This window comes from Prunus dulcis, chromosome 3 (assembly GCF_902201215.1).
Source record: "Prunus dulcis chromosome 3, ALMONDv2, whole genome shotgun sequence".
Lineage (NCBI taxonomy): Eukaryota > Viridiplantae > Streptophyta > Magnoliopsida > Rosales > Rosaceae > Prunus > Prunus dulcis.
In genome coordinates, this window is record NC_047652.1 from 22,399,245 (window position 1) to 22,410,299 (window position 11,055).

The window sequence follows — 11,055 nt, forward strand, 5'->3', positions numbered from 1 at the left end:
AAGCCCAATATTTGTCGGTAAGTATTTGTTGGACAACGAAAACAATGGGGTTGCGAGTGCGACCGCTTTCTTGAAATTCTTAGGAAGCTTCCAGAAAATAATAACAACGGCGTTGCGAGTGCGACCACTGACAATACAATAACCAACAAAACCGACGATATTCAGTGGGCGCCCCATTCATTTGTCTCAAGTTGAACCAAGAGAAAGTTCTAAACGAAACACCCCCACCCACACACTCACCTCCCCATTTGCCCACCAAACAGAGTCCTTTGACATTTCAATGAATTAATTGCAAAACAATACACCCACCGTTTTGTTATTTTTCTCCACCATAAAACCAGTCTTCCCTCTCTTCTCTCCAATTCTGTACATTTCAGACCTTGCCAAAACCCTAGATTTTTTTCATGGATTCTCGATTTTTGCTCACTCTGTCTCTTTGTTTCCTTTGCATTTTCCCTCATCTCTCCTATTCCAGAAGTCGCATCCCAATATTGATCGAGGAGAAGAAAACGTATCTCTCTCTCTCTCTCTCTCTCTCTACATACATGTTTGTATTTTCATTGAATCATTTTGTCTGAACATTGTTTGCATTGCAGGGAGGGATCGGTGCTTAGACTGAGAAGAGGCGCTTCTTCTGCTACCTTCGATCCAACTCGGGTCACTCAACTCTCGTGGCATCCCAGGTTTTCTTTTTCTCAATTGCATTTCCATTACGTTTTGCTGAATTTCTCTTTATTTTTTATTTTTTATCATTGTTTGATTATTTCTATTGTTTGCTTTAACTTTTCTTTCTTTTTCGTCTTTTGTGTGATCAACAATGTGCAGGGCTTTTCTTTATAAGGGTTTTCTTTCTGAGGAGGAATGTGATCATCTAATCGAGATTGTAAATTATTTTTCTCCCCCATATTTTTGTTACATTTTGCAGTTTTAGTCCGTCCAAAACAGTAATTAGAGTCTTTGTTTAATAATGAAGTTTTAAATATGATTTGGTTTGTGTGAATTTTTGGGGCAGGCAAAGAATAAGCTGGAGAAGTCTATGGTGGCTGATAATGAGTCTGGTAAGAGTATAGAGAGTGAAGTCCGGACAAGCTCCGGAATGTTCCTTCAGAAATCTCAGGTTTGTTAATTCCTTTGCTTTCTTGAACTAATGGTTTTACTTCATTGAATGGTTTTGTTTAAATCAATGCACTTAGCGCGGTATGATTTATTTTTCTTCAGTTTATGTGATTCGATATACTTTTGAAGATTCATGTAAATTGCTTACAAATAGAAGATTTATATAAGTCAGTGGATCTTACCATGTTGCACATTGAATTATACCCGCTCGTGGTAGTTTCAACAACTCATACTAGTCTTTTAGGCAGTTTTGAACCTACATTTCAGCAGAATTGTTAAGCTTCCTTTGGTGTTGTCCAAGTTATGGATCAGTAAAAAGTCTGATAATAATGGCATGTTTGGTAGACAATTCTATTGAATATATTTATGTGGTGGGAATGGAACTCAGTGCAAGGCTAGGTTATCTTCTTGCATCTGATTTAAATCTACTTACGTTGTAGTTCTTCATAGTACAAAAGTTCTGAATGGGATTATTGATCATACCTTCTAATGTTTGTGTTGGAAAGAAGAGAAGTTCCTACTTCTGTTTAGCTGTCAAGTGTTTATCTTTCTTACTGTGCTCTGAGGTCCAATCCCACTGTGTGGTGAATGTAGTCATGTGTTAAGCATGTATTCGAAATTGCAATCCATGTTCTGTTACTATATATTCTACTCTTTCTGACTTTTGAACTCGGAAGGCTGAGTTGGTGTTCTTTGTTTCACCTTAAAGGATGAAGTAGTTGCTAACATTGAGGCCAGGATTGCTGCATGGACCTTTCTTCCAATTGGTAAATTTCCGACGTGCTGTTGATTTATGATTTGTTGGACTTTTAAGAAAGTGTTTTATTTCATCTTTATTGAACTATTTTATTATTTAATCAGAGAATGGGGAGTCCATTCAGATACTGCACTATGAACATGGCCAAAAGTACGAACCGCATTTTGATTATTTTCATGACAAGGCTAACCAAGAATTGGGTGGCCACCGTGTTGCCACTGTGTTGATGTATCTCTCTAATGTTGAAAAGGGTGGGGAAACTGTCTTTCCCAATACGGAGGTAAATGGTTACTTGCATCACTGGGTTCTCCTGTTCTTTTTTCTCCCCTACCTCTTGAATTTTATTGTTCTTTCTTATGTGCCAACAGGCGCAAATGTCTCAATCTAAGGATGATGACGCGTCTGATTGTGCTAAACAAGGCTATTCAGGTATCACTTTATGATTTGGTCACATAAACTAATGTATTTGAATTTTTTTTTATAGTTCTCTTATAACTAATTCACAAATGTGTATCACTATTTAGCTAATTCATGTCCAGTACAGTAAATGCGGGAAGGGGGGTTGTGAATATTCTTTCTTACTATTTTGTACTTCATGTAGGCAGCATTATTATCTTAATTCACTTTGAGTTGGAGAGAGGAGGAAGGGGGTTGTGAATATTCTTCTTCCTGCATTTGTAGTTCATATATCAATTTAAGTCAGAGAACGAGCTACGTAGCCATTGAAATTCATTCATTTGAACATCGATTGTGCTGTTATGCTATTTTACTCATGTCACAATCATTTATCCACTACGTTTGTGTCTCCTATCATAATTTCGTTTGACTGTGAAGTTCTTTTTTTGCATCCTGACAGTGAAACCCTACAAGGGTGATGCCTTGCTGTTCTTCAGTCTTCATCCTGATGCAACAACTGATCCAAGCAGCTTGCATGGGAGCTGCCCTGTCATTGAGGGTGAGAAATGGTCTGCAACCAAGTGGATTCATGTGAGATCCTTCGAAAAGTCACTAAAGCATGCAGTTAGCGGGGACTGTGCGGATGAGAATGACAACTGCCCCCTATGGGCCAAAGCTGGTGAATGTGAAAAGAACCCTACATATATGGTGGGTTCGAAGGGTCTTCCTGGGTTTTGTAGGAAGAGTTGCAATATGTGTTCATCCTAGGGAGGTCAATATTTGCAGTTATTTGGCTTCTTGGGTCTATACAGAGGGGTTAATGCTTTGTTGTATATAACATCGAGCTCGGCCATAGTGAGATATATATGTTAGAGGTGCTGCCCGGATTAAACTTTTATAGTATATTCAGTACTTGAGCAGTTTACTATCACAAAGATGAAGCTTTAATTTCTCCACTATTTTTAGTGGTATAAAGGATGATATATTTATAAACAAATTTGGGTAAAAAATGAGGTTTCTTTCCAATGCTCCTGTTAGTGGCGTGCATGTGAAATAACCAAGCATTGAAGAATTGAAGCGTAAGCCAGTTCTGTATACGGTGATGATTATGAACTTTTTTCGTTTCTCTTTGTGATTAGACCCCCCAAAAAAAAAAAAACCCTGGAAATGAAATGTGAAAAATTATGGGCCAAAATGAGGTCCTTGTAGCAGGATTCTAAATTCGCAGTACATTTTTCTGACTCCATAATGGGTGCCTGCTAAATGCCATCATAAGATGTTTACATACTAGGTTCGCTTGCATGATGATGAAAATTGTATACGGACCGTGAACCCTTGTACAAAAGGGTGGCCTAGTTTACAATAGGGGTGGGCGCGGTCCGGTTCGGTCCGGTTCACACCTCAAACCGGAACCGAAACCGGTACTATTTAACCGGTCCGGTTCGGTTCGGTTTAGGCAAAAAAAATTTCAAAAACCGGCCGGTTCGGTTCTGACCGGTTCCGGTTTTGAACCGGATTATTAATTTTTTATTAATTTAATTTTTTTTGAAAAAAAAAATTTATTTTTTTAATTTTTTTTTATAAAAATTATAATAAATAACTTATTTTTTTAGCTTAAAAATGAACAAATAATCCAATTCATACATTTAGAAATTTTTTGAAGTTGAACTTGGAAAATTAGTGATTATAAAAGTTAAAATATGGCATTATGTTTTAAAAATTTGTAAAAATATAAAATATAAAATATATGACCGGTCCGGTTCGGTCCGGTCCGGTGCGGAAAGATGTAAAACCGAAACCGGAACCGGTTGGAACCGGTTCGGTCCGGTTCCGGTCCGGTTTGTTGACTTTTTTGGTCAACCGGTTTTTTTCCGGTTTTTTTTTCACCGGTTCGGTTCGGTGTTCCGGTTTTCCGGTCCCGATGCCCACCCCTAGTTTACAATAGTTTCATTGTTGTTAAGCTTAAGAAAAGCCCTTTTTATCTAAATTGTACATGGACAGTTAATTTTACTCTGCTTGAGCCTCAACCAAATAATCTACCCAATTTGAACCTGGGTAGAGTGCACCAGGAGCCAACACATGAGAGAGAGAGAGAGAGAGAGAGAGAGAGAGAGAGAGAGAGAGAGAGAGAGATGCATAGTTTTGTGATGTCATGTTAAACCGTTTTCTAAGAGATGAAAATGTTCATGCAATTCTGGTTAATTGAGAGCCGAATGGCATGCATTTCTTGCCTATTCTCTTTGCTAATTAATCCTTTCCTTTCCTCTTTTTAAATGTACTTGCAAAGTTTGGAACTTGCATCACCATTACATAATTCACCTTCACCTCTCTCTCTCTCTCTCTCTCTCTCTCTCTCTCTCTCTCTCTCTCTCTCTCTCTCGATGGGAAGGCCACCTTGCTGCGATAAATCAAACGTGAAAAGAGGCATCTGGACTGCAGCAGAGGATGCCAAACTTCTTGCATACATTTCGAAACACGGAGTTGGAAATTGGACTTTGGTTCCAAAGAAAGCAGGTTTAAGTTTTATGCTTAACTTTTTTAATGCAGGTATTATTGACATCATATTCATACATACAAGTTTCTAAATTGAGTATTTGCATGAGTCTGTTTGCAGGACTTAATAGATGCGGGAAGAGCTGCAGGCTTAGGTGGACTAATTACCTGAGGCCTGACCTCATACATGACAGCTTCACTCCTCAAGAGGAAGAGCATATTATTAACCTTCATGAGGCTATAGGCAGCAGGTGGAGTTTTCTTTTACTTATTTTCTCCTTTCAATAGTACTTGGCTTCAAGATAATGCAAACCAAATGCACCTAAAACCAGAGCAACTAGTTTAAGTAGATAAAAGACCAAGAGATCAACCAAGATTAACATCAAAACATCAATCAAATTTAAAGATCTAGAAGTTTTGATTTAACAAGAGATCCTGCAGATATATGTAAGAAGATGACAGATAATTCCTGGTGATTTGGTTTGTTTTAAGGAAGCTTTTGGATCTTATTGTTTTTAATGAGTTTTCTGAATTTGTTGATGCGAAAAGAGCTTATGTGACTGAAGTTCTAGAAGATCACAACAAAAATTACAGCCAACTGGAATATATATATATATATATATCTATGTACAACTGTTTTAACAGCCTGTATTCTGTTAGAACTGCATGCATAATCTCTCTCTTTCTCTCTCTCTCTCTCTAAGCTCTAAAGTGTGCTCTTAAGTTAACCCCATGCTTATGTAGTGCAGGTGGTCCCTCATTGCAAAGCTACTACCCGGAAGAACAGATAATGATGTCAAAAACTACTGGAACACTAAGTTGAAAAAGAAGCTTTCCAAAATGGGAATTGACCCTGTAACCCATAAACCTTTTTCTCAGATCCTCTCTGACTATGGAAACATCAGCAGCCTCCCAAGCATCGATAATCAATTCGGGTCCTTTTTTAAGAACTTGAACAACACGTTCGTGCCCAAATCAGAGCCGTCTTCAGGCATCACAGGACTTCCATTGGGCGTCAACACATATTCCAATATGATGATGAACCCTATAGGATCAGACAATTCCACTGCTAGCACTCTTTCATTGGGTATTGTGGCTCAGTTTCAAGAAATCAATCAAGACAGTGTGCAAGTGCAACCACACTTTTTGAATGAAGTAGCTTCCTCTTGTTCATCATCATCTTCTCCTCATGCCACTGATCATCAATTAAGCTCTCAGCCAACTTACTTGTGCCAGCAATCTCATCATGAGGCTCAAATTACACCATCTTCTTCCTTTAACTGGAGTGAATTTCTTCTGCATGAACCCTTTTCGTCAGCTGATAAACTCAAGCAAGAACAAGATTTCCATGGAACAATGATGTCATCATCATCAGCTCTTCCCACACTTGCTGGTGGAAGTGAACACAACCCGAAGGCAACAACTCAGGCATGTGATTTTGGATCATCAGCCATTAATATTGGAGGCCAAAGGAACAATAACTTGGCTCATGATCAAGCTTCTTCATCTTCCATGACTTCTTTTGTGGATACTATCTTGGGTCAAGATAGTGAGATGCAGGCAGCGTTTCCTGAACTTCTAGATGCTTCTTTCGATTATTAATTAGTGCTTGCATTGTATGTCACACCTAACTATTATATTAATTACATAATGAAGCTTTAATTTTTCATAGTCATAAATAACATTTTAAAGTAATTTATTAGCACTTGACATCATAGTTACTCAACCAAAGACAGAAAAAAAAAGAAAAAAAAGAAAAAAAAGAAAAAGACAGACAGAAATGAACTGGGGTCCAAGGGATGGATAAGGTCAATGTAATCTAGAATTTTATTAACGACTTCAAAAACTACTATCTCTGCTGGACTTGCAATGCCTATTCATATTGCCAAGTCACTTAAGAATAACTCCTCTCCCTCTCCTCCAATAGAATTGTGGCTTTATTTATGAGTAACTGGCCACAAACTTAAAGAGAGCAAAACAACCTCAAAACAAAAAACAGTTTTGTTAGTTTAAGAAGGAAAGCCTTTTAATATCATCCTCATGAGTGAGACACGAAACAAAGACAGATGAACACAAAGACAAACACAGAGAAAGAGAGAGAGACAAGAGACAGAAAGTATTGAGATCAATGAATGCATTGCCGAGATCATCGATTTCATTTAGGAGGCAAGGCTCTTCCGGCCTCATTTGGGAGGATAGGATTCAAGTACTTGAACAGAAGCCCGCTCTGCAGGTCACAATTTCCATTAAGAAAAGTGAATGTCAAGAGCATGCTTCGAATCTCGACGGAAGATTTCAAGAAAGAAAGGATGTTGATTCACCTTCCCCACCATTACCAGAGACATCTGTACCTTCTAAACCAGAAAAAAAAGATCGAGGATGTTCCTTTTCTATCCTGTTTGGCCGATGTATGCGGTCTCCTGCAGCCTAGATTGGATCTTAGTTTTATATGTACATTGTGAAGGTAATAATTGTGGAACTACATTAGCTTAAATCTCTTTAAATTTTCTTAATTTATCTTTAAATTAGTCAGCTTTGTGATTATGGATGCATGTGTGTCGTAGATACCTGCCGATTATGAATGAAAATCTTTATCAGCCATGCCCTTCTCATAGACATTTGGAAAGATGACATTATTGATCATCAGTATGCAGATAACGCAAAGAACATTTAAAAAAAGGGATAGAAATATTGATCAGAACGCTAAAGGATCAAATGCAAGAGCAACTTTCAGATATAATCAATGGATAAAATGGATCAGAAAACCAAGCCCGTCACGAGGGAAAAAAGACCGGAGGAACAGGATTAAAAGAGGCAGATTATGATCAGGTTGTTGCGGATGGATGTAATGCAATGGCAGAAAAGCTGATTAATCAGCGGTTGCAACCTTTGTAGAGAGCACAAGCATAAATCAAATGGGAGTACAAATAAAAAATTTATTCTCTTTATTTTACTCTTCCTGCCAAAACTTTACATTTAAGAGGATATATACAAATAACTCAAAGATGCTCAAACGTCACAATTTGAGACTTCAGAAGACGAATTTTAGCGTCCAAGAAACCCGTGGTTTGGTTGAAGTTAACTTGTTTATGAGTTCTTCATAGTTGAAGTTAACTTGTTTATCTGTTCTTCATTGTTTTAAGATCCTTCAGTATTTAAGCTCTTGTTGGGATTACAGAGACTTTTGACTCAAAACCCCAGATGATGATTTATTATTGTAGTCGACTTTATTCCACCGTACACAGCATAATAAATGCTCTGGCAAGTCTTCTGCCTTGTTCCCCTGTTTAAATACGATGCATAGCCCAGATCAGGTATGGATATAAGTAGGAGGTAAAAAAGCCAAGCTCAGAATCATGTGATACATTGTTTACCTGAATTGTGAGACCAAAATCCAATATGCATAGCTTCATTCTTTCGTGAAATGCTTCAATGCCTTTTCTAGAGATGTAGCTGAATCTGTGCATATCCAAATCAATCTCGAAGTAGTTTTCTCCCTGTAAGAGTATGATGGGGAAAAGAAAGAGTAACTAACTAAAGCTATATGGTGTAACCTGCGATTATTACATTTTTACTAAAAGGCATGTAGAAAAATATAAACCAAAACTTACCAAGTAAAATTCATGTTGAGGACGTGAAAGAACAGGTTTTTCATTGTAAGCATTCATTAGCTTCTTCTCAGCTGTACTTAAATGAAGATCCTCCAAATTTGCCACTCGGCCTAAGATTTTCAATCTTTCCCTGAAGGGTGCAATTGTATCAACAGGGAATCCTCTCACTCTCTCCACTTCATCATTGATTAATCTCTGTCAAGGAACAAAACAAGCACGCAATATATTTAATCAACTGGTTGTACTAAATCAACACAACAATTGAGTCGTGAGTCTACAATGAAGTATGTTTTCCAGGCAAAAAAACATCAGATTTTTATACATGTTGAAAATCAGGATTTGGCCACAGGTAGGAGGACTTCAGGCAACTTACACTGATACTTTCTCGAAAATGAGGCGGAAGCTCTTTTGAAAAACTTTCAGAAATCTTATAGTACATAACTAAATTCATTCCTTCTCCATCACTTTCGCCTTGAAAAAAATTGGCTGGATAAAGTGGTATCTGCAGCATAGAAGAATACACATAGAATATGAGAAAAATTATATAGCAATGTTTAGCATTAGAAGAAAAACTATTCCCTGGCCTAGAGGACAGATTATGAACTTATCAACAATTTTAGCATGGAACATTATGATTATGAATTTTAAATGCTGGCGCAAAGAACATGCTGATAGAATGTGATCAGAATACAAAAATAACCATAAGAGATTCGCAGCACATTTCAACTTCCAGTCAAAAAAAATATAATGAAACAAAATAAGAGGTACAAAGTCCAGTAAAAGAAATTTTTAAAGGAGAGGCACCTGAACATTTACAACAAGAATAGAAGGGACATCTTCAGCTGAATTCACAGCAGGAAGATCCACGAAACGAGCAATATGATCAATCTTCCTCTGAGATAAGAAAATATCAGCGGCAAAAGGATAAAATGCAGCGCAATTTGGAGCAGGCTCTTTCTTTTTATCCCTGTCAAGCAAATGAAGAGTTGACGCAACAATAAATCAGCGGGATTATTCAGAAAATAACAATAATAATAAACCTCATCAAAATACTACGCTCTCACCTAAGATAATTTTTTCCCCTGACTTTAAATGTGTTTGGCTCAAGAGGTGACCAACAATCTGGCATACTCTTCTCAATGGGGCAGTATGGAATTGTAGAACCTGCAATTGGTCTTTTCACAAATGCCTTTGGTGATACTAACACAAAAACAGAAGGTGAAGTCAGCTGCCAGTCCACGTTAAGAAGTTGTATCATAAATTCATAATAATAAGAAAAGGGTAACAGAGTCTATGGGCAACACTCACATAATGTGGGTGTAGGATCAGCTGCTGTAGCTGCAGCAGAATGCCCTTCCCTCCATTTAAAGGAAAGAACTTTCCTCCTCAAACTTGGTGTGGCTGGGTTTATTCTCTTGTCACCTGAGGGGCTAGCCAGACAAGGCAAGCAAGCATTTTGAAGAATCCCACAATGCTCCAACGCTTGCATTTTGTCCACTCCAACACTCTCATCCACAACTTCATCTGCAGACACAGCAGAGGTCGAATGCAATGGTGGTTGCGGTTCCCTTGTTCTCTGGCGAGAAAAATTGTGACCTTTCGGCGATGAAATGCTCAAAGTGGATGCACTTTCTGACCCATTTAGAGACACCACATCTGCAAATCAAAGCAACCCACTTCTTAACTCCATCATTCCATTCCATATGTTTAAAAAGTCTAAAAATTTGTAAAAATACTGAAAAGTGAGAGGAAAAAAAAATACCATCATGAACACTATAAAACTCGTCATCTCGCTCGGACTCAATCGCCGAGTTTGCATCAAACCACGCCGCATCCATACTTCCTGTTGGTCAGTTCTCAGCGAATTAAATGAAATTGAAATAAAAAAACAAATTAAAAAATGGACCAAACAAACAGTAAGAGAATCAATTATAAAGACCTTGGAGTGTAAGAACAGACTTAGGGTGCGAGCGATCGGAAGACGAAACGCGCCTGCGAATAATTCTTCTTTGGCGGCCGTTCTTCTTCTTCTTTGGAAACCCAAAAGTGCAGGCCTTCGGCCTCGAAACACAAGCTCCCATTTTTCTCTTTCTATCGGATTGGCAACTTCTGCTGCTGCTGCTGCTTCTTCTTCTCCTCTTTCAGTCTGTGATCGATCGATTAAGCAATTAAACAATTAATTAGACACAGTGGGATATAACTCTCTCTCTCGGCTTCGGAACTGGGCAAAATTGTAGTCGTTGCCCGCTGTTGAAAAGTCAATCTTGATCACGACGCAGTAATTATTAACTCCAATTAGATTTTTCGTTTATTTATTAAAAACAGTCAGACAGTTGGTGGCGGACGTTGTGACGCGCTCTTTCCACGCATCATATCAACAACGGTTCAGCGCCCGCCACGTGGTACTATGACAGACTCCGTGCGTGCATGTATTTTGTTGTTGTACAGTGACCTTTTTTTCCTGTCGAACTTCATCTGTATTCGTGTCGCGTTTGTGTATGCCTAGCTTTCCGAGATCCTTATTGGATGGTTCGATTGGATGATCTTGCACGTGTGTCTGTTATCAAAGCACCAACTTCGAGGAAGGTACTCTTTGTTGGGCCTGTAAATGGGCCCCTAATCACTCTAACGGAGCCCATCTATAAATGGGCCTTTTGGGCCGTTTGGATCGTCCTCGGCCCA

At 38.3% G+C, this 11,055-nt stretch overlaps 3 protein-coding genes across 3 annotated transcripts; 2 read left to right on the top strand and 1 right to left on the bottom strand.

Annotated features, from left to right (window-relative positions):
* The first annotated feature begins 129 nt into the window (after positions 1-129).
* On the top strand, positions 130-3,204 carry LOC117622171 (probable prolyl 4-hydroxylase 7). The gene is made up of 8 exons (XM_034352750.1): positions 130-511; positions 597-683; positions 826-883; positions 1,013-1,117; positions 1,826-1,883; positions 1,978-2,153; positions 2,242-2,302; positions 2,730-3,204. The coding sequence occupies exons 1-8, from the start codon at positions 405-407 to the stop codon at positions 3,035-3,037; spliced, it is 960 nt and encodes a 319-aa protein (XP_034208641.1). The 5' UTR covers positions 130-404; the 3' UTR covers positions 3,038-3,204.
* Positions 3,205-4,650: 1,446 nt separating this feature from the next.
* Positions 4,651-6,418, top strand: LOC117622673 (transcription factor MYB35). Its single transcript, XM_034353432.1, has 3 exons — positions 4,651-4,783; positions 4,884-5,013; positions 5,512-6,418. Exons 1-3 carry the CDS (start codon positions 4,651-4,653, stop codon positions 6,362-6,364), a joined length of 1,116 nt encoding a protein of 371 aa, XP_034209323.1. The 3' UTR covers positions 6,365-6,418.
* Positions 6,419-7,684: 1,266 nt separating this feature from the next.
* LOC117620536 lies at positions 7,685-10,639 on the bottom strand. The gene is made up of 9 exons (XM_034350625.1): positions 10,313-10,639; positions 10,136-10,216; positions 9,682-10,029; positions 9,438-9,573; positions 9,178-9,340; positions 8,747-8,875; positions 8,374-8,568; positions 8,137-8,259; positions 7,685-8,045 (listed from the first exon to the last, which is right to left on the bottom strand). The coding sequence occupies exons 1-9, from the start codon at positions 10,452-10,454 to the stop codon at positions 7,935-7,937; spliced, it is 1,428 nt and encodes a 475-aa protein (XP_034206516.1). The 5' UTR covers positions 10,455-10,639; the 3' UTR covers positions 7,685-7,934.
* Positions 10,640-11,055: the final 416 nt, after the last annotated feature.